Here is a 24,509-nt window from a genome sequence, read left to right as displayed (position 1 = left end):
ATACTCTGTGTTTCCAGTGTAAAAGAGAAGAAACTAAATCCATAGTCCTCGCACTGTGGCAAAAAGTAGCGTTTTTTTTAGTCCTGCAAAATTTTTTTGGTTAATATTCTGCAGAAGGGGGCCTGGTGGCTCAGTGTTAGAGCATTGGGTCGGGATGCAGAAGGCAGCGGGTTTGAATCCCACCCCACCAGGTGTGGCCCTGCCCAGCCACCAAGGGCCGCCTTAGTGCTAGTCCCGGCAAGGATAAAATGGAAGCGTTGCAGCAGGAAGGGCATCCGACGTACAAATTCATGCCAAATCGACATGCGGAGCACGTTGCGCAGCGGCGACCCCTGAATAAACTAGCTGTTCTTCCACTGCAGCTCGAGAAATTGTTGTCTGGGGGAAGGAATCAAGTTAGAAAGAAATCTTAACAGCCACCAAAAATGTTTTTACTGAACATATGTAAGTGTTGTTTGGAATATGACAACATTTAATAACTGGTACCACTTTTATCTTAATGTTAAGGTTGCAGCCAGCATTTAGTTAGCTTAGCTTAGCATAAAGACTGGAGACAAGTAGCAAGGGTAACAAAACGCACTTCCAAAGTTCAGTAAATAACTGCTCAGACTTCAGCAAGTGAATGCTCCTGGCCGAGAAATAATATTGAGGAAAGACAGGAGAAAAAGAACCTGTCCTTTATCTCGGTAATTATTTATTGGAGCTAAGGGTAAAAACAAAAAACAAAGACGTGAACAGCTATAAACTCAGGATGGACTGGGTCTTCCACTAATCACAGTGGCCTGTTCACAATCTAACTGTTAAATAAAGGTTAAATCGTTTTAAAAAATACAGAACATGTGTCCCCTTAGCCTACAAAACTGCACGTGTACATGTGTAATGTTAGCACAAATCGTGGCTCTACATCCAATGCATTCTCCCACTTGCCTCATTGAAAAGTTAAAAATGTTTTTTGCTTGTGTTTAATTTCTGTTGCTTTCAGTGTAGCTTTTGTTTGCTTCTGAAATTACACTTTTTGTGTTCTGCAGCTTGACATTTTTTTGCAGTTTCGTGTTGTTGTGTATTATATAAATTCTAATAATACACTTAAAATGTTGTATCAAGAGAAAAATGTAGTTTGACACCAAACAATTTAGAGAAATGCTCAGTGAACTCTCGTCAGCATTGTTGTTATTGCATAAGAGGTCTCTCCTCCTTTATGGCAGCGTGTGGGCTCTTAAATAGGATGTGAATAAGTTAATGTATGAAGGTCGGTGTTGGAGCAGCGGTGGCACAGCAGCTCTGCTCACCTGTCAGCCAGCACCCAGGCACTGCCGAAGCGGCTGTGACAGCAGGTGTCCTCCATACAGCACAGTGTGTGTCAGAGCTGTCAGTCTCCTGACAGAGACCTGTCCACACTGTCCAGCCTGGTTAGATCGGGAAACACACACAAAATAGCTCTGCCCTATTTGCATGAGCACACACACACACACATTTGAATAACACCATGTCAAGGTTAGTTAGAGCTGAGGACAATTGATTAGCGGGCTGGCAGGAGTCTGACTGCTTAAGATATGAACTAGCCTCACCCCCTCACTTTTTCTCCTTCTTCCTAACTCTTTCTTTCACCCCTCGCTCTCTCTCCCATTTCTGTCAGAGGTTTAACTATTTCCCAGAATCTGTCCTGCTGTCAGCATCCATTACATCTCACCTGAGTGCTTCTGCCTTTTGTGTGTCAAACACAAACTGAAAATTGTATTATTGAGTGTTCACGTGCTGAACTTTGTGTTGTTTACATGGTGTCTCTTGACTAATTTTATGTTACAGTGTATTTTATATAATAATCTTATCCAGCATCGTTACTTTAAGTGCCCTTTGTGTCCTGTCTTGTTTGCATGTGTGCTGCAGGTGGCCGAGATGCACGGTGAGTTGATAGAGTTTAATGAGCGCCTATACCGTTCCCTCATGGCCAAAGACCACCTGATTGTCCAGATGAGACAGGAACTCATTGACCTGAGAGGACCAGTAAGACACACACACACACACACACACACACACACAAACACTGATGTACCCTCCCATCTGATTTCTCTGCAGGTTTTCTCTTGTTCCTCCTGCCTTCCGTATCTGTCACCCGGCCATTTTCTTGAATTTCCTCCCAGTGATTTTGTTTGATTTTCAGCTCCACTTCCTTCTGTTTGTTTTTGCACTTGCCCTCTGCTCATTTTTCTCTGTAGTCAATGACTGCCAATAACAGTTCAATGCATTTTTCTTGCAGTTGCAGTCTGTGAGATTTCAGTTTTCTTTCTTTTTATGTACTTCCAACATGCAGCTTACAGAAATACTCCTTCAGTCAAACAGTGCTTACGTTATTATACCTGATAAGGTTTGATTTTCTGTGTGTAAAGCACTTTTAATGTCTCCTTTGTCACTCCTAATGCTAACTATCCACTTTAAACAAACTGCTTTTTTCAGAGTTTTCGAAGTCATTCGTTCATTCATTTTCTACAGTATCAAGTAGCACACACAGCATGCCAACATCTGGCCATGCTCAAGAGAGCTCGAAGCATACACACACAACACACACACAATCCACAGCTTGAGTTTATACAGCAGCAGTGATGGGAGCCCCAGGCTGAAGATAGGACCTCTTATCCCTCAGCTTCAGCCCTGCTCTGCTGGACCGGTCACTTTGTCTGTGTGTCTTCCCCTGTGTGTGTGTGTGTGTGTGTGTGTGTGTCCATGTCTGGCTCCTGATTACTGCATGATTCCAGCTTCCATGAGCTGCTGTAGACAAATCTTGTCACTTTCTCTCTGCCGCTCTACCTCACCTTCTGTCTTTCCCTGTCTCACTCGTCTATTACTTTCTGTGTGTGTATGACTGTTGGAGGGTTTCATCAAAAGCCTGGTGGCTGGAGACCTCACTCATGTGGCTGTGGTGACAGTGTTTTCGCCCACATTTAGATAGTCTCTGTGGGAGAGCTAAGAAGCTGACAATCCGGTTCTGGATGAGAAAAACGAAAGGACGACACACACACACACACACACACACACACACACACACACACTCTTATACTCATCCAGAGGGCCAACATCTGGGCCTGTTCATATGGTCCCTCAAGATACCTTGAAGCAAACCATTATATAAATCTGCAGGCCTGATGAACTCTCAGACACATCAGCACAATACAACAAACAACTGCAGAGAGGGGGTCACAATAAGATAACCACTACTACTGATCATTTTTAATTACAACAAACTGGGAATGTGTGTTGTAAATACCGTGTGAGTGTGTGTATGTGCATGTGTGTATGTGCATTTGTACAAATTGTAATGAATGTCTTTTGTTCGAGTCTTATTCACTATCAATGTCCCCTCTCTCATTTTCCCAGGTTCCAGGCGATTTAAGCCAGACGTCAGATGATCCCAGCCTGTCAGATTTTGAGACGTGAGAATATATCTCTTTTACTCTTCCTCTATTACTCTGCCACCCCCCTCACTTTATTTCTCTCGCTCCTTTTCCAATCTTCCCACTCATTATATCGGTGTCTCTTTTTTACAGAGCTACATCTCATGCATGTAAAACACATGCTCTCCCAGCTTAATTATACCTAGCTTATTCACTCTCGAATTTAGCTGTGAACAAAGCTCAAACACTGTTTGATTTCATACATTCATTCATTTGTTCAACTCAGATCATGACCAAATTAGATTTCAAGGTGTTTTACCAGAGTGAGCTGTAATTTTCTCTATCTGTCCAAGCCTCGTGCTGACACACTGTTGATGTTGCTGCTGCCAGTGATAATGATAATGATGATGATAATGACGACGGCAGTAAGGATGGTTTGTTGTTTATGTCACTCAGGGCTCATCGCGCTCTCATCAATGTGTGGATCCCCTCTGTGTTCCTGCAGGGCAGAGCTGCCAACGCTTACCACGTCTATCAGGTACAGTACCTTCAGCCACATAATTAAAATCTCCCTGTCAAAGTAGTGCCTTTGGTTTACCAGGCAAATCGAGAAAATACATTCAGTTAGTTAGGACACATTGATTTATGTATTATGAGTTGTATGCTTTATTCATACTGGATTACCCTGGATTACAGTTTGTGATCATTTTTTTTTATTGAAATATAAACAATGCAATAAAGAAAAAGGAGTTGCAAGTTCATTAAGCCACCAAGCAAGGAAACAAATGAGCAAGCTCTAAAATAGTTATGCATTAGCATATATTAGCAAGTTTGCATTAATACCTCATCATCAGGGTTCATTAGCATCATTGCATTCCTCTCATGCTCAAGTGGTCAAACAGAATACTTTGCAGGCACATCCTACATTTTTGTTTACAGGGAGAAAACTTTAGCCATCAACTCAGTCCAGCTCTGCACCCAGACAGTATTGGGTTGTCTTGGTATTTTGTGCATACATCAACATGCCGATTTTGATAAATAATAACTTTGAGGATCCTTTGCTTTTTCATCTTGCACCATCATTTCAAATGTATGTCCAGTTTTGGTGCTTTATCACAAACCACCTCACCTGCAAAGCCTGGGGCATTTACCTTAGCCTAATCCAGACTTTGTATTTAATTCTAATTACTGTATTATAGAATGGGAGCACATTGAACTGTCATGGTTGGTTGTTTTAGTGAGCATGTTGGTGTTTTAATGTTAACAGTTTGCTCAAAGTGATACTGTTGCTACGCCTTCACTGAGCTGCTTGAATGACTATAGATGCATTTTCCAAAGGTTGACACTAATACATGCCTGTCATGTGGATAAAGGTAACAGCCTAACACTGTTAGGCTTAGAAAATGGTCGTCGAGAACAGCAGGCCAAGAAAAGGAAAACAAATACATTTTACTGTTTCACCTCTTTTACACTGATCTTTATATTCACAGAGGTTTTTTAACCTGACACCTTTTTTTGTGTTGCACCCTTCCAGCATAGTCATGTATCGCTTGTCAATCATTACTAAATCAGTCCCAAAAAAAGTGACCTGCTGCAGTCGGTCCCACTTCAAAGTTTGTCATCAAGTGTTATCAAATGTTACAGCATTTATGTCAATGATAACAGCACAGCTGGACTTAACTAAAATAGTGTTTCCTGAGCTCTGTGTCAGGTACTTATCTAAGTAAGGTGTGTTGGGAACTGGACTCGAGAGTGGCTTAACAAACTGAACTGCTGCTTCTCCTTGTATCTGTCAAGTTATCGAGTAAAGTAGACAACGGCAGCTCATTGCCTCTGTTACTGTTTTACTGTGTCTGTCACATTAACAAGGTGTTACACCTCAGCCGTCCCCCGGTTCCCCCCTGTAGGACAGAAATGCACACACACACTCTCCCACACTCAGGCAGTCAGTCCTCTGATTCAGCTTCTTTAGATAGAGACACAAACACAGGCTGTCACACTGACATACGTGGATAAACACACATATGTACAGTGGTACACACAATGTTCACTGTGTGCAATGTATACATGCAGCTCTACACCTTGGATAACACCCAAGAGCAAACATACCTGCTCACAGGTATTTACAGAAACTGATACAAATAAAGGTTAGAGGCATTCACATAGAAACACATGCAAGAGCTGGTATGGTACCTACACTTTTACAGGTCCAATTGTCATACAGGATAACACACACACATACTGCTCCTTAGCCAGGAGGTACAGCCGTAATGTTAGCCAGGGTAAAACCATATGGGACAAAAAGGGACACATCCTTAGCTCTAACTCAGTCAGAACTGGCTGGCTGTGGAGCTGAGCCTGGTTTAACTTATACATAATAGATGTAAATTCATAACTTGGAGCTGGGATGGATGTCAAACAGCTGAGAGCTGTTTGACACCTATTTGTGTAAATCTCCATCCATCTCTACTGCCATGACAGGAGCATGGTGATGGTAAATAGCAAGCATTGTTTTAATTCCTCTAGTTTCCTTCATTTTCCAAAAAACTAAAATATGGAGACAATTCTGAACATGTGATGAAATTGGCTTAGAAGTGACATTTTCTGGCATTAGTGGTGATAAAATCCTCAGTGGAAAGCAGCTCTCATTTAAAGCACAGTGCAGTGTTGGGAATGTGACATGCTCTTGCAATTTGGGAGCTTATTTATGCAGCAGGACCTATGGGTTTGTGCAGCCTAATGGTGCTATATGAAAGCACAGTTTTCAAGGATTCATAACTGATTGATTTTATCAATAACAATGTATATGACCAACTACCTCTAAGCTGTTGCAGAGAGCTTAAGTTGGGATTTTCTGTTGCAGCATCACTTAAATGTTTTAAAGGTGTCTCCAGTGGACTATTTAATCTGGATGAAAAAAATATGTTGTCCGCTGAATTATGATTTTTAAATTTTTTTTTTTTTTTTTGCAGCACATAAACCAAAAAGAAAAAACAATGCGAGCAGTCACTGAGTTAAAGTCATCAATTCCTGTCAACAAACAATGAAAGCAACCAGTGTCATTGTGAGGATTGTCCCATACATTTCAAAGAAATGAAGTATGAGGGTAAAGTCTATGCACATATGATGCAGATACTGGCTAAGCCTTGGGTTATAATCAATGTCCACCTGCAGTTTCACTTTATGGATCAATTCCAGTATTGAACCTGAACATTTTCCATGTGTTGTACAGATTTAACCTAGTTTCCCCATCTCTATAACAGTCTCTGCGAGACTGCTGTCCAGCCCTGGAGCTGGTATAAAGCACAGCCCATCTGGTGTATTGGATACTTCCCCTCCCAGAGCTATATTCGTCTAATGGCTCCCTATGGAAACAGCTTTTGTTCTTAGACAGGCTAATGGATGGCCAAGGTTAGTGAAGTCATTGTTGTTAAGGTGAGGTTGTTATGGTGATTGAACACCAAGCCAACACTCTTAAAGACCTGAGAGTATCAGGGGGAGAAGGCGAGGGTCCCTTTAAAATACCCCCAAGCAGGTGCCTCGACTTTTCTCTAAGTCTTTTTCTCATCCTCAAACTTGCATGCACACATGCCCACACACACACACACACACATTTGCAAAATTGAACAAGTGATGAGTGCAATGAGCCATAACCAAAGCTGGAGAGGGTTTTGGGAGGCTCAGAGACTGAATGTGATTTTAAAAGCGGGAGACTAAGTCAGGTCACAGCAACCTTGTGGTTGAAAGTATACAAACCAACAGCTCCGTGTTGCTGCTTAACTCAGCCAGAGAGGAGGAAAGGCTATTCTAGCCACCACCTCTTACATGGTGTGTATTCCTAAATGTCTGTTTCATCTCTTTCCCTCCTGCGTCAGCCCTCCTTCTTGCTGCTCTTTTCCTTTTTTGGGGGGCGTCCCTATCTCTTCCTCTCTCAGCCAGATAGCATGGTATTATGGTGCGGGAAAGACAGCTTGTACTCCATTTCCTTTTTTTGCATTTCTTCAGAGCAGCTTTCTGAAATGACACCCGTCTTAAGCTCGGTAAGGCCTGTGCATGGATGATGAGAGACAGACAGAGATGGAGAGCAAGAAACTGATGGATTTGCTCCATTATCAGTTGGGTTTTTGCTCTTTGTAGAACGCTGCGCCTCTGGGCCCTCATCCCTCTCTGTGCCTCTTTTCCCCTTCTGAACTCATAATGAGAGAATTATACTGGCCGAGGCAAATTGGTGTCTCTCTCTCTCCCACACAATACCCACAATAGAGGCTATTATGAGAGCAGAGAAGGAAGCATCGTTTGCACATCGTCAACGAACACAAGAAGTCATTTGCCGTATGCATGAGTGTCTGTGCTTTCATCGGTGTCTGCGTATTTTAGGCTTGTATTGTGGTTTGAAAAGAACATCTGTCAAAGGCTGAGGAGGAACTCTTTTCTTTTCCAAACAAATGAGGTACCGGCCAGTTGTATGTTATCAGGATCCGAGGTGGGGTGTGTGCAATAAGGCCTTTTGCAGAAACATACTGTACACAGATCAAATAAGGCTTTGGGAAAGGGAGAAAACTATTCAGAGACTAGGTTTCCTATTATGTGCCAGTTAAGAAATGAGTTTATTTTAGAAAATCCATTGAAACTGTTTTACGTGACTGCTTCTCCATTGGTACACGTAAATGTCGATGCAGACATATGCAGGGGGTTAGAGGCATGTGTGGGTCACAGAGGCCCCGACATGGACACTTTCCAAATATGTGTTATGTGGAGATGCTGGTTGATGAGCTGATGTGTTAACGTCATGAAGTCTATAGGTGGGATTGAACTGGAAAGGAAATGAAAACAACAAAGAAGATAAAGAAACAAAGAAAAATGGAGCAGCTATAGGAGCCGTTAGCAGGCAAGGTTATAAAATATAAATACAACGTTGCCGTTTTGTTTTGCTTCTCTCTATACAATCATTTAGTGTAGTAATTTGTTTATCCTGGTGTAACTTCCATAAATACTTGTTCGCTAAACGTGGCACTGGCCACCTGTGGGCACGTACGTCTGTCCCGCATGTAGAAAAGAAACAAATATGCGAATATCTCAGAGCATAACCCCAATACGTTTGTGTACGTGCAGAACGCAGAAGTATAATTCAGACTTTAGTGGCCTTTTTAGGGGCTGGAAGGTGCTGGAAGGCTAAATGTTTCCCCCTGTTTTTAGTCTTTTTGTGCTAAGTCTGCAAGAAGTAGAGTCAAACTAATGATTAAAGCTCTATCTGTCTATCTCTGTCTACCAGGCAACATTTTGGGATTTTCCTCCTTGAGTTAAACATAAACACCTGACTTGTGTGATTGTTTCAGTCCAGTTCCACACATGGGTGTGTTGAAACATGTGCTCTCATGGATGCTAATGTGCTAATCCCCCTACCCCCCCCAAAAAACATTACATTTTCTCCTATGATTAGCATTTTCTCCCTACCACACTTTCACTGATTTTGTCTGTATAGTGCATTATGTGAGTGTTAAGGCCATCAAATGAAAGTGTTTCACCACTTCAGAATTTCCCAACTGTTAGCACTAAATCATGCTTTTTGGCTCAAGATATTCTACATTTTTCTTTCCAGGCACTTTGGGGTAGTCTTGCTGAGACACTCAGTGCAGCTGCCGTGCTGTGCTGCTGTCTGATGGGAGCTTTCAGGTCGTTGATTAGTAGGTGTCATGCCTGTGGTGTTGCAGCAGAAGAAGGGATATACTCCCTGTACTGCAGCTGACCTCACTGAGCTATGATAAAGTTTAGTTTGCTAACAAAGAAAAGACAAATTACTGTGACTACTTGCCACTAATAGTATCTGTAGTTATGCACTCTGATTAGGTTTAAGGAGAATAATTGGACAAGTTGCTTGTCATGTGTTTCTTCTGCCAAATTATTGAATCTCGAACCAAAACACCCCAAGAACACCCCATTTGAAAATGGAATAGCTGGCATACAAGGAGCTTTTAAAGGCTAGATTAGTCATTAGTCAACGCCTCCAAACACAAGTACATACACACTGATAATATGCCAGTGATGTTAGGGCAGCTTGAAGTGGAAAAGTTTAACTTCCACAACTTGTACTGACTCGTAGGACACCCAAAGGATCTAAAATTAGAGAGAAGTCCCTCTGAGATTCATCCTTAATGTTTCAGCTCAATGTTATTTAAGAGGTTTGGCTTAACAATCTCACTGTGTTCACTGCCCCTTTCATGGTTTTAGCTGCTCATCATCATCATCATCATCATCATCATCCATCTTTTCACTTCTCCCCTCTCCTACTTTACACAACTTTTCTTTATTAGCTGCCATTTTGTCTTTTTTCAGACAGACCTTTTTTCCTTTTTTCCCCACGCATTTGTGATGCCCTCTCTCCCATTCTTTTTTCAATCTTCTCCCAATAATTTTCCATTCTTCGGCAGGTTGGGAGGCTGGTGTTACTCTCTATAAGTTCCAGGACGAAACGTGTGGGACCCTCCCACCTCCACAGTAGTTTGAGAACAACAATGAATCACACATTTAACTTGACACCATTTCCCACGAGACAAAAACAAACACTTTTTAGCCGTATTTTATCCACAAAGGAAAAAAGAGGGACTGTAAAAAAAAAACTAATTTGTTTAGATTTTTATGTATGTGCACCTATCAGCAGTAGTTAAATTAGGATTTGTGAGAAGGGGAGTGGAGGAATGGGCTTTTGGAGTTGAGGGTCTACCAAAATAAATTTAAATAATACCAATAATTTGTAAACATCCCTAATTTTGTGGTGTTTTTATGACATTTTAAATTGCAAGATTGTGCAGAATTCACATGTGGATTACAAGCTCCTGCAGGGACTGATTAGTAAATGTTCATAAGAACAGATTAAGAACAGATTGTGCCATAATCTAATTATTCAAAACTTTCCAGACTGCTGCTTCACACAGTTACTGCTTTAATCACACTGGTCACATCTATTGATAATAAAGGATTTATTTACATTTTTAATATCATTCACTTTTTTATTTGCTACTAGACTTTAGTTTGCTCATATTAATCAAGTCAGAAAGTGCCGCAGAATGACAGTGTTTCAGAAACTGGTGTGGATCTGTTTGTTCTTCTGTCCGAAACACTGAGAAACTTCCGAAAATGATGAAAGAGCAGACTTACAGGTCCTCCTGATCAATCTGTCTCTCTCTCTACATCTTGCAATAACACATATTTAACTATATAATATTGTATGTAATATTACAAATATTATGCCTGCTCAAGACTCTTAATAAAAAAGGATGTGCAACACACTCATTGTGCACCCAGGTGCACAACACAATAGCCTGAGTAGAGGTACTTGATTAACGTCTGTTCTACACTAAGTTACGGACTGAGTATGATAAATTGACGTGCTGCTATGTGTTTTTTATGCTTAAGTGATTAGATAAGTTAGTTTCAGAGAAGACAATATTTAAAATTTTGTTGAAATTTAAAATGTAAAGATGGAGCGAAACATACTGAACAGTGTTGCTTTATTTGGCTGTAGGGCAGCAGCTTCCTTTGTGCTAAGCTTACAGTAAGAGGAGCACAGTGTCACAGCTTAAGATTTAAGTCAATATTGAAGTTACAGCTACTATAAGATGTGGGTATTATGTGCACCACTCTTCTCTCAGAATGGAAAAAAAAAAATTACTGAGTCCGCAGCGGTGCACACTGACCCAATTTACATCACTGGCCTTCACACTACAGCAGTGGTCTCATCCAGTTTTCAATGGGGGCCTGGATTCTTTGACCACAACATTTCCAGTGGGCTGTTAAAAAAAAAACATTGCTTGTCATAGATGTCAGAGGTTGTTGAGAGGCTGTGTTCTTATTTTTCTGTGGTGATTCTGAAGGGATCAGCGCTGCTGCCACAAAAAAGAGTGACGTTATCTTTGTTACTACAACTGTACTCTGGCAGTTTGTTGGCTTGTGAATTAGCAGATTTGCCCCAAGCCACTGAAAAATAGTTCCTTTATTTATAAACACTAGGTTTTTTTTTAAATACTATTGCTTGTTTCCTTTCCTTCCTCTTCATCTCCTCCCATTTTCATCAGATCAGATCAGGTTTGTGAAAGGCTAAGAGTTTGGCTCTTGTGGGGGAATAGCGTAAATTTAGTCATATGGTTAGATAATTAGCAAACAGTCAACCAGGTTTTCCTGTTTTGGGTCTGAGTAGAAATAGAAGGGGTTTGAGAGATACCAGTCAGAAGAAGACACCAACATCCATGTGTTCTTCTCCATGCCGGCATGTAATAAACTGAGATGGTTCATCACGCTGAGTTCTGTCAAGATTTAGTAACGCTTGACTAAGGAAGAGAGACACATTTCTATTACACCCTCAAATGAGTTATAACTATGTTTAGGTTCAGGGTTTATTGGTAAGCTTGAGTGGAAGATTGCTGCATCCTTCACTTCGGCCTGTGCTTCTTGGAATGTGAGAATTCATAGGACTTGTGGGGGTTGACTCATTAAGACTGATGTGTTCTCCCTGCGACAACCAAGTTTCAGTAAGACAAAATAAATCAATTTGATTATCATTTGTCAAGTCATTTACTAACGGGCATTTAGACGAGAGGGATCTGATATTTAGTAATGAACTTTTAATTGTTTTGGGTTTTGATTCTGTATGAGTTGTAGTCTCATGATTAACTAGAGGAGTTAATTTTTAATTAAAATAGTTTAGGTGGTCGGGGAACAGACAAAGTCTTTATTGGGCAAAGAGCAGTATAGTTGAGATCAAAAAATTCATTAAAATATAATAATTCCCTGGGTGAAAAATTAGAATCCAAAAGAGCAGCATTTTGTCTGTTGGTAACATCACTTTATTTAAACATCTTGGACTGTTCATACCTGTGGATGTTGTCTAGGCTTGGAGCGGAGGATGCAGGAGAGTTGAGCATATCAGAGCCACAGGTGTTTCCAATGGACATTCAGTCACCGGAGACTTTGAATTTTTAGTCATACTTGTGGTGTTCACTGTCAGGCATGAAAGGATGAGGACAGCCAATTTGTGCAGCTGCAAAGTAAAACAGTAAAATAATTAACAGTATTTCAGGTCTTGGGCCTTGGATCTTGGACCACATATGCAGGTGGTGCAGATTTCCCAAACGTCATCAAAGTACTAATGCAAAACGTAATCCAGTGTGACTGGCGTGTGTTTACATTTGCATTTCATTCCCAACAATGGCGATACACCTAAAGTCCTGTTTATGGAAATCGCAAATAGTGAATGGTCTGCAATAATATATGACTTTACACTGCTTCTCGTTTACCCATTTGCACTCACAAGCAGACACACACACACACACCGATGGGGGAGCTGCTAACCAGCTGGGCTACACTCACCAGGAGCAACTAAGTGGGGTTTCAGTGTCTTGCTCAAAGACACTTTGACATGGGACCGGAGGAGACGGGGATCGAACTAACAACTGTGGGATTGATGGACGACCGGTCTACCTCCTGCACCACAGTACCCCCCAAACTTCTCACTGCTTCAATTGTGCTAATTAGATTGGAGAATGTCTACTTTAACTTTTCCCACTTCCCATTCTTGTCCTCATTTTGCTGTTCACACTTTTTGTTCTATCTGTATAGAATTGCATAAAATGTTAGAGATACTGTCAGTAAGAAAAAAAAACAAACGTACCTCTGTATTGTTTTTTCTACATATTCTCATTTTCATGCATAGTACTGTACACTTTAACTCCACTGTAGCATTTGTGAAGTCAGGGGATAGAGGGTCCCAATTAATAGCAGTTACATAAACCATCTTTGGCTTCCCTGTGCCCTGCAAAGCCTCCCAAATCATTTAATATGCACCATATGAAACCACATAAATCAACCACTTATTAAATTATTGAAATGTCCGCACTGACACGCTTTTAGACGTGTGCGCTGCTGCCTGCGATGGACTGCCATCCACAAGAGAAATGCAATGTGGGAAATGTGCTGGTACACTGACTTTCTGTATTAGCCATTGGGTAGAGCTGGGTTAACTTGGGAGACTTGTGCCTGCTGAGACAGTAAGCTTTACATCCAGACATGCTCAGTGTGAGCTTCTATGATTAGCCAGAGGCTCAGGCCACATGTTGATGGACTGCTTCAGCAATGCAGATGAATCCATCCATATGTCTTAATGCAAAATTTGTGCATATGTGTGTAGCTGTGCACATGTGCCAATGTTGCATTCAACAGACAGATGGATGTTCTGTTTTTAGATAATGCTGATGAAGTTATGTCCAATTTTTTTAAACACATCTATGTGTTGCGATGCACATACAGTAATCTGATCTGGGTCTGGATTTGCATGTGAGTGATTATGGTTACGATAATGGATGGATGGGGACAGAGGGAGATAACTATTACATTGATGATGGTAATGATGAATGTTTTACAATGATGATGATAATTACAATCGTTGTCTTGGTCTTACATCTATCACTCATAGATTAAACACCCTTGGGAAGGCACAAAGACTGGATTTACTGCTGCACACTGCAGCATAGGCCCCACGATAAATTTGGTATAGGAGTAATTCACATTACATTTTCATTTGAGGCTTTTAATTCATCGCTTTCCTACAGAGCAACTCACATTGGGGATGTTCAGTGTCTTGCTGGATGGCAATTTAAGAAGGTGTTCAAATGTTTGACAAGTATTGGGGGTACAGTGTTTACAGCTTTAACTGTAAAATAACAGTCAAACAAAATGACCTAACAAACACCAATGACAAAGCACAAATGTTTCAACAGGACGGACTGCACGGATTTCGTAAATTAATGATATTCCAAAACGTGTCATTTGTTTTGCTTATTCATTTTGTATTTTGTGGTGCTGCTTTGTTGAACTGCACTGCATGAAGGCCGTGTGACTCAGTGCAGTCCAACACACTGCACAATGCACCGCAGTCTTTCACAAAATACCACAAAATGGCCTCTAAAATTACCAATGAACAAAATTAGCACCTCTCAGACAAATACAATTCTGACAATGTGGGTCTCACAAAGTATCACAGTGGTGTGAGATTGTAATGCCTGACATTGTATGAGTGTTTTATTGTGCACACTGACTATACGCCCAAAAAGACACACTAGATTAGTATAACGCCCTGAATCCCCTAACAGCCTGTAATTTTGAGTAATGGTGTCTGGTTCAGGTTTTTGCTGCATCACGCCTCACACCTGTATATTGGGGCTGAGGTGTTGTTGCACTTTTCACCACACGCCTCTTTCTCTCTACAGTACATTATTCTTCTTTTAAGCCTATTTAACACAGCAAGGTAACACTGAGCTGTGTGGACTCACTTAGCATTCAGACCTGATGCGAGTCCCTGCTCTCTAGGAAGGCCGCCCCTACGCTAACTTCTTTAAAGCTGTGTTAGCAGGTGGGAATGGGATGTGAGAGGTGGTCTGGATACTTAGCTCAGCCCTCCCTTCCTGTGGGGTTTAGTGCAGTGGAATCAGGATTTGGCTTGTGACTGTATTGTCCCTTCAAGGGAGTGTGATCATCTTGACTTTAGCTCCAAGACATGACTAGATCATGGGCTGGGAGATCGTTTGTCAGTCTGCCTCACCTCCCCTCTGTGCTCTGCCCTCTATGCTAGTTCTCCCTTGTTACTCTCAATTCATATTTACCCATTTTGTTTTGCTCTCTAATTGTCTGCCTCTCTCTGTCATGCTTCATTTCCCCCCCTTCCCTCTTTCTTTTCTTTCACATTTAGCTCTACTTCATTCTACATCCCCAACTTCCCATGCTTACCCTCAACCACTTGCTCACTGGCTTCTTTACCACATTGAAAACCACTAAAGGAGAGGGGAAGAGTTCTGCTATAGGAACTGAGTTTTTAGTCAAGTACTTATTGAAAGGCAGAGGAGGAGATATGGGAGAGAGGGAATTGACAGAAGATGAAGTGGAAAATGACAAGAACAGAGTAAGAGGGGACCAATTGTGATAAAAGACAGAGATAAGAGCTGTAGCTTGTTCAGTTTTCCTCCTGCAGTGGTGGGAGACAGAGTTTTCAAGGTAGCCTTCAGCTTTGGTTCGAGGTATACTAAGATATATAAGGGTACAGACTCGGGCTTAATCATCCCTGATTCATCTGTATTTCTTCCTCGTGACCACTTTTTCAGAAACAGCATACCTCATGGCAATACCAGAAGCCGTGGCTATCCTTGAGGAAGTTAAAGTTGAGATCACGGCAAAGCACAACATAAAATACAGCAATGACAAGATAAATGGTGGAGATATAGATGTGAGTAGTTCTGAACAGTCTCCAAAAAAATTTTTTCACAAAACTTTCTAAAGCTGCTGCTGAGAATGATCCTATCAATATGTGGTATTGCATCTCTTGTTCGCAAAGCATCGGTTTTCATCATTTTTTTTTTTTAAATAACTGCACACAGTAGTTGTGCATGCAGTCTACTACTTGGCACTAGTCTATTCAATTAAAAATTCATTTCAAGAAAAGTCTCTTTTGAAAGCATCAGTATACAATAAGGGTTTGCCAGTAGGTGGAATATTGTTTGCTGACACTTGTTAAGTGGGGTGACATATGCTTCATTTTAAAGAGTAAAATATAAAACAAAATATTTTTAATAATAGGTCCCTTGCACATTTAAGTGCTGTTTTTGACAGGTATGTAGGCTCTGGTAGTCAGTCAGTAAAATGTGACTAAAAACCCTCCCTGCACACACAGTATAGTATAGTTATTACATTTTAATGAGAAGAATCTTCCTGGTAAAATCCGCTGCTGCTTTTTTCTACATTTTACAGACTAATGGAAGTAAAACAAGTCATAAATGCAAATTCTGCACCAAACCAACGTTACGAGTCCCAAGAATCAGTGCTACTGCCATAAATTATATTTTATCTCATAAACTTTAAAAGTAGAGAAAAATTAAAAAGTAACTGAAAAATGCAAAAGTGTGGGCAGACCTTTTCTTTGCCACTTCAAATCATGGCCTCCTCTAAACAACAAAATAAAGCTACCGTAACTGATGTCAACACAGTAGTGGGAGTCTGTAAAAACATATCAAAGCACTTGCAGCTTGAAATAATTACTCTCTGAAATGGCAGTAAAGGGGAACTGTTAAAGTCAAGAGTAGACCTAAAGAAACACATTTTGGAACAGCAGTAGCTCAAAATTGACCGCAGGTTATCCTGCAGCATTGGGGCCGGTAGTCGCATCCCCAGCTCCTCAGGTTCACATGTCAAAATGTCCTTTATCAAGACAATGAACCCAAAGTTGCTCCCGTGTCTTTCTGTCTCCCTCAATTCTACGGCACTTTGGGTCAAAGCATCTTCCAAGTGACTCAATGTAAATTTAGTAAAGTATAATCCATTCCCCAAGTGTGTTGCTTTAAGATAATAAGTCAACTGCACTATAGGAGCTCGCCTCTACCTCAAAAACCTCCCGTAACCTCACACACAGGTAGAGACAGAGTGCATAGGACACACAAAAGGTGACTGACTTTATCTCCCAAAATAAATATCTCAGCCTTTATTGGCAGATGGGAAATAGTTACACGTGCACGACCGAAGACCTGAGGAAGGACGTAAAAAGCAACGCTCCCTTAAACCAAGGGAGGGGTCTAGTTCAGCCTATGAAGAGTACCAGCGTTCCTGTAGCACTACTGAATCCATGAGTCAAACCAAATAATCACAGTCAGTAGTGTGTTGATGTCTGCTGCAGAGGCTTTGTAGCTTTCATTTGCTTCCACTTATCCACACAACCATGGAGTTTGAATTACTTTGGTTCAAGTGCCACCCGTTGCTTCATCAGGCAGCCACAGTGATGCCAGTCGTTGTTTTGCTTTTTGATTTCGTTGCACAGTCATTTTTTTCAATCAGACAATCATTTGCCCATTTAATTATCCGTGGTATAATTTAAAAAGCATGCTCGTCAAAAAAAAGCTTATTTAGCTTTTCTCCTCCTGATCACTCTTCCATGGCCTTGTACCTAGCTTTTTTTTTTTTTTTTTTTTTTTTTTTTACAGGTTCAACTGTACTTGCCCCCTGTTTTGAATGGCTTTAGATCCTCCTCCTCTCCACTCATCCAGCAACATTAACGCCCCTTCTTTCTCTCTCCCTCATATGCATCCACTGGCTCCTCTCCTCACAGTGCCTAATTTTGTGGGATGTCAAGAGCAGCAGAGCTCTAAAATAAACACCTTTACTGCAATCAAGTAGTAATCACTCCCTCATTCTGCCTTTCTCTGCATTGTCTCTGTATCCCTGTGTCCCCTTTCTCACTTCGTGCCTGTCTCTGCTCTTTCTGCCTTTTTTTTTTTTTTTTAAACAGTTTTTTCTTTGGATCTCAGAAGATTCAGGCACACTGTGTTAAGGTAGTTCTCTGTTGTGTGAAGTGGAAATCCATAACGCTCCTTTTTTATGGAAATACTGTAAGTGGTTCCGTGTTGGCGTGGTATCTCCTGTCAGTCAAACAGTGTGTGTCCTCATCTGAGAACCTTTTCTTGTTTTCAGATAAACCGTGTTGGTTATGTTGCTGACATTAATAAGTAAGTGGTTCTGTGAATGGTAATGTCACCGCTTTGGTTTGCACAGAAATATCTCAACAACCTTTGGATGGATTCTCATAAAATTCTGCCCAGACATTCACGGTCCCTAGATGAAATCATTTGAGGTTTCTTTTAGCACCAACATAATGGTAATGTTTTAGCTTTTATTAAGAGTTCAGCAACTATTGCATAGATTACCGTGACATTTCATACAAACATTCATGCAACTCTCAAGTTACTTCATCTCTGCAGTGATGCCCCTGTTTGTAATGTAATCATTAGCTCACACTTGTATGCTGTTTTTGTTGCTTTGTATTGAAGCTCATATTTATTACATATTTTCCACCTCCATCTTTCCATTTAAAAAACATGCTGTTTACAGACACTGTTTGACATTTTGTTCTTTCCTTTTTGTGGTCAATTGCTGCTGTCCCCCTTCTTCAAAACTCCAGGTGAATCCAGGGAATGCCGCGTTACTCTGTCAGCTTTTTCTTTGGTTTGATTTAAGTCATTCTCTTCTTTTGCTCACATAATGTTTTACAGCTGCCTTTAAAAACATATATGTCTCTCAGCACTGTCAAAGCCTTTCTTGAATGTGACTTCCCTCTTTTTTTAGTCTTTTATCACAGGTTCATAGCCTGGCACAAATAATTCCTTCCTCCTAAGCTAACAAACACTTGTAAGTGTTACATTCCTTCAAAGTCAAGCAGAACACGTTGGGAGAGGTTAGAAACAGACGGATTTTAAATCATTATTTTTGTAAATCTGTGTAAATATATCCCTTGGTACTACGTCTACCTAATGTAGGAAAACTCCATCTATCTCCAAACCCCAGTTATTTTGTTAATCTCATACATTGTTCAACAAAGACGTCAGCCATCTTGTGCCTGTGTCTGGGATTTGTGTCTTCCAACCAAGAAGTGAGCAAGAGGGCTCTCTGTATGGGTCGCCTGTGGTGTTGGAAATGGGTTTGCACACAGCTTTTACCACAGTCTGAACTCCTACAGTTAGCCTGGCTGTCAAATGGAGGAACAACAGACCAGGGTCTTCTCAGGGAGATGCAGCAAGGAAAGAGAGAGAGATAGCATTATCCATCTGTACTTTTCTGCAATCCTCATCTATGATGACTCCCCTGCTTGTTGAAATACCCTCCGGCTAAAGATCCAGTTAAATGTCAATCAAAGAAAAAGCTACAATTATCCTCTCACAGACTTCCTGTTTCAGATCTTTATTTTAGAAGTTATTTCACACTTTTTTTCTTTCCCCTCAGGAAGCTGTTTCGGTGGTTTCCTTTAAGTGTGCATGTTCTCCTCAGCTTCATGTGGGTTTCCACCAGGTGCAGGAACTTCCCTCAACATTTAACACACACACACGCACCCACAAACACAATTTAAAACATTGAATTATGCATCATTGTCTGTGTGTGTATGCAGTTACTGAGGTGTCAGCATTTGGAGATTTTTTTTTTAGATTTACAGTAAGCCAGGTTGAAAAAAACAAAGCACCACTGTTCTTAGTGTCACTATCCAGTTGCAATGGAAAAACAAAAGATATCATATGTATGCACACATGCTCACATGATTTCTTTCTTGGTTTTTATTTCTTCATTTACTGTCTCTGTCTTGGCCATCTGTCTTTCAGCATTTAGTCCTGCCCATTCAAGTGAACAGCTGAAAAAAGATCAGCCTTAATCTTTCAAGCAACAGCAGAGAACAAATGATAATTAGTCATATGGAAAATATGGGAGTCCAATTTTTTTAATCAACATAAAGGTTTCTGATCATTTTTTGAGGATATATAAAAGAGGAGAACACAGATGCATTGGCTGATTGCTTAAAATTAAACAAACTAAAAAAAGCAGGATGTTATTTGATAATTAGTGAACTTTAAAACTGCTGGAAAATAAATATTCTTTAACCTTTGAATAGAGACGGGCTCATTGTTGCCTCTTTTTCTGTCGTAATTTGGAAATCAGCTGGCCGCTAAACCTAATTTGTAGTTGTTTAACTATTCATACTTTCAGTTTTCCATCTCATATCCTTTTGATGGTACAAATGTTCACCTACTCGGGCCATGTAACAGTTTCTGTTTTGTTGACTTTATTGCTTATAGCTGCATCGGTTATGGTTTGGACTCCCAGCCCAGCCAAAGTGCCAGTGACCTAACCCCTACAAAGTACTGTCCTCTAGACAAAACTCTTTCTAGTGCGGAATTGAAATTGAGTTTGAATAAGAAGGGGCACTTAAAATGTCAACAGTGGACCATTGGTGTCAGACCAGTCCAGCTCTTGAACACTTTGGAAACATCTTTTTCTACAATGATTATGTGCATCATAGAGAGAAATCGATTGTGCAAAAGGCATAGAGACAACAGTCTGTGCCTAAAAATTCTATGCAACTGCTGTATAAGAAATATAGCATTGTGACCAAGGAGCTGCAGCATATCCTGAAGCTGAATGCAGCGAATGTGTACCTGAAATAGGTGAGACAATTTGTGAGAAGAGTGGAAATATAAAAAGTACAGTAAATTACACCACTAAAAGCAACATAAAATACCGAAGATGGATTTTCTGATGTTGACTCGCTGAGGTCATATTTTCATCATCTGTGTTATTATGCTTTGTCAGATATTCTCAAACCCATTTAAACGCTGACAGTAGGACTGGGTCCATCGCTGTCAAGCTTTTAATGACAGCTACGAATTGAATGTTTTCCACAAGGTCCCTCTGAACCATGATTAGAGACCCTGTTCCTGTTTTGAAGTCAGCTTTTATTGGAATTATCAAAGCATCGTTGCTCAAATATTCGAGGGTGCCGTAGTTTAAATGTCTTTAAGATTTTTGGCAGAGATAATAAAGGACTGTTTGTGATTAGTCAGGAGGAGGGAGTCGGTAGCTGTGTGCAGAGGCTAATGCGTTGCCATAAATAAGTGTGCCAATGAGACGGTGTAAAGTGGATTAAGCTCGCAGTGCTAATACAACCATATGTTAGGAGCCATTTGATGTCTGAGGAATTACACTGTATTTTATCATTGCATCTTTTATAATACAGCTTTTGATGTATAATCAGAACCAGGAAGTGATGTGATATGTAGTATTTAAAGACATTTGTTTTGTAGTCGGATGTGTGGAGCAGGCTACTGAATATGCTTATTCTGGGTTATGTTGACAATATCATAGGGGGAAATTTGCTGCAAGATACATTTTATCCCAGCAAATTCCCCCCACACAAACATCAAAATGTTACTTTTAAGTATTATAAGTCCACTTTATCTAATCTGAAGTGAAACATGATGAGTATGCTTTAATTGGTCTGAAAAGGTACACTAGCTGCTTCTTATTTATGCTTGTCCGAGCCTTGTTGAGAAGGTCAATTCAGAAGATCATATAGAATATTTATGAGCCGAGTCATTGCAGTGGAAAAATAATGTATGGAATATATTTTAAAATGTCAAGCCCTCAAACTAATGCTGCAGTAATTGCTCCGTGTGGCTGTCACTTTGACGTTCCTAGGCCTATTTTTTACAATGATGGAGTGATTGTGGCAACCATACAGATATTCCACTCTAAGATGTTTTGTGCTCTTGCACATCCACCGTATGTAAACACTTTTGACAAGCTCAAATCAAAGTTGTGAATTCTGAATTATTGGTTGGGATTACATGTAAACGATTCATCTACATGTCGATTTTTTTCCTTGATTTTCTGTGGTCTTTGCACAAGGTGTGAATGTATTATTTTTTTTTTATCTCTGTAGTAAAATATTTTATATAGGAATCTTTGTTTCTTCCTGAAAAAGGCCTTTTATTATGGGCCACTTTAGTCACTCATAACTGTGATCAAGTTGAAAGATGCCATTACACACACACACACACACTTATCCAGAGAGCACCAAATGAGTGCTTCTCTTAACTTGCAAAAAATAAGTTAGTAAAAACTTAGATGTGCTTCTGTAGGTCAGACATAAAGTGCTGAGATGACAAGTCTCCAGTCCATTAGTGGCCTTGTCTGCTCCCATCTTGTCAATCTGTCATTTACTGGATTGGAATTTTTCCTGTAGTGGATCTGCTCTTCGTACACAGATTTGTATCACACACTGTGTATTTGAAAGTCTGAAATTGTGGTTTCCTCCGAAAAAAAATTATTCAAGACATTTTTTAAAGTTTTAGCAAATTAGCAGTCTAATATTAAAAGAATGCTTGAATGGATGTTAGCAGGTATTCTAGCAATTCCTGTTTATAATCTGCCCACTGGTGAACTGATAACAATCACAGAATCTAAACATATATTTATCATGCTCATGTGTTCAGATGTGATTGAGAAGCAGTATACTGAGTACATTAATTTTCTTAACTTTTCTTAATGAGCTGTCTGTCAACCTGTCACAGTGACTGCGGGTGTTGGTAATTCAACCAAATGAGCAAGGCAGACTACACCAGCTTCTGGCTGTATGCTGCACCTGGTCTTTTCACCTTTTGCGATATCTTTGCCCTCTATCTTCACTTCTGCGAACATATTGTCTCCATCAGTCCTTAAATCTTGCCTGTCTTTTTTTTAATGTATATATAAATTGGTTCCAAAGTTAAGGATTAGATATCTTCGAGGTTTAATTTTGTCTTACATATCAGAGCTTTCATTCAAAATAAATGTGTTCATATCACTGTATAAAATTCTAAGTATAACCACAGAATCGTGTTTGTACTCTAGATAAAGAGTCCATTAATTGAGAAAGTGGACAGAGAGAATCAGACATACCGTAGGATCAAGGAAAAAACATCTTGGTGTTATTTCTCACCTCCCACTTATTGGTAGATGTTTGTTTAAACGATGGCACATCATGTATTTAACTCCACTATTAAATGTTCTTTCTGATATCACTGTATAACATTAACAGTGTCGAGACACGTCTGTCACCGATGCTGTAGTATTAACATTGAGACATTTAGGACAAGCTAAGAATGTTTCTGCTGGTAGTCTCCTCTGAATGACTGTCCAAAATACTGCCTTTTTACATGTTTGTCATATAACCTAGACAGCATTGTAGTATGCATGCTGAAATAAAATCCCAGAGTAAAGAAATTCTCACCTCAAAAAAAAAAAAAACCCAAACACATCTGTCATAATCCTCTTGTTTAGTGTCTGTCAAAATGTATTTTTAAAATTGACATGAGCACAAAATGTAGAGTTCCAGTGGCTCTGACACTTTGATGTCAATGCCTCTGAAAAGAACATTAAATTACTTCTAACGTCTTTGGAGTTTAAAGCCAAATATTGACAGACACAACCAAATATGCCTGTTCTATCACACCATTATTTAGGACAGTAACTTCTTTTTCAGCCAGGCAGAGAAATGACTCTAAAGATGGCAGTGTTGTCCTGGAGTCTCATAGAACTTTGTAAAGACGATAATGATGAATGCTTTGAAATACCACATTTCGCCCGAGACCACCTGCAGGCCTGAGATTTGATTTTATCCAAGACATTATTTCAACATCGACAAAATGAATCGCCATGAAATGGTACAAACCTAGAATCATTGTAAATGAACATAATTTATGTATGTATGCTTAACTCATCATTCAGATCCACAATCAGGTCAAAATCTCTATTTTTTTTTTTCCTTAAAACCTGCAAGCACTCTGTGCTGTGATAACTTGGTTGATAATACAAAAACACACTATTTCTTCATGATAATATTTGAATAGTAAAGACTTAACTGACTCTACTCGGCAGCTACTTTGTAATTGTAGTGTATACTTTAAACCAAACATTGAAAATAATTCCATAAGTTCTCATCACCACTTGCAGCCGCTCCAGTCATTGATGTAGGTGTGGTGGGAGGTGGTGTCAGTCGTTGTTGAACCACTGACTGACCATTGACAACAACAAGCACTTCTGTCTACTGGTGCCTATAGATAGTCTTTTGCAATGTGCGAGTGTGCGTTCGTTTCACCCTGAGCCCTTGTCGATGTAAAAAAAATAAATAAATGTTAGGTAAGATATCAAACAATAAAAAGTGAAATAACACTGGATGATGAACTGTTAATAAACAGCTTAAAAAGGCTGTAGTAAGTGATTGCTGCTGATAACAGAATTAATCAATCAATCACTCATAAACACTGTAAGAGACGTGGGTTCAAAAGGAAACATGCAGACATACGTTATTGCACTTTTCTTGCCTTGCGTTTATACTTTGGTTGAGGTATGCCTTGCTACATTTGGCCAATTTTTAAATCAATTTCAGTTTTCTGTATGTTTTTGTGGTTGGACATTTTAAAATTGAATTCTCAAAAACCATTCTGCACTCTCTTTTTTGTCTCTTGGCTTTTCTTGTTGTCTACTGTGAAAATGGAACCCATCTCCTGCTCTTTTTTATCCCTCCCTATCTTGTAATAGGCTCATCTTTTTTTCTCTCTGCTCCCTCTATCTTTCGTGAGTCTGAATAAAGCAGCTAATGGTGCATGGAAATGGTGGCAGCACAGTCACGTCTAGAGACAGAATCTTTCTTTGTTATGTGTTGCAGTATGTAAGTGAAAATGCACATTTACAAGGATGAGAGGAAGTCATTCTTTCACTCGTGTCATTCAT

At 40.0% G+C, this 24,509-nt stretch overlaps 1 protein-coding gene across 3 annotated transcripts in view; it reads left to right on the top strand.

The window, feature by feature from the left end:
- snx29 (sorting nexin 29) overlaps nucleotides 1–24,509 on the top strand; it is a 128,095-nt gene that overhangs the window by 79,112 nt on the left and 24,474 nt on the right. For all 3 annotated transcript variants that reach the window (XM_067488052.1, XM_067488050.1, XM_067488051.1), the window contains exons 16-18: nucleotides 1,888–2,004; nucleotides 3,373–3,428; nucleotides 3,846–3,927. In XM_067488052.1, coding sequence (XP_067344153.1) covers nucleotides 1,888–2,004; nucleotides 3,373–3,428; nucleotides 3,846–3,927 — 255 coding nt within the window. The remainder of the gene's footprint in view (nucleotides 1–1,887; nucleotides 2,005–3,372; nucleotides 3,429–3,845; nucleotides 3,928–24,509) is intronic.

This window comes from Channa argus, chromosome 20, assembly GCF_033026475.1.
Source record: "Channa argus isolate prfri chromosome 20, Channa argus male v1.0, whole genome shotgun sequence".
NCBI classification, from domain to species: domain Eukaryota; kingdom Metazoa; phylum Chordata; class Actinopteri; order Anabantiformes; family Channidae; genus Channa; species Channa argus.
Note: the sequence above shows the minus strand (reverse complement) of the source record. Positions and strands in the feature narration are given on the sequence as shown.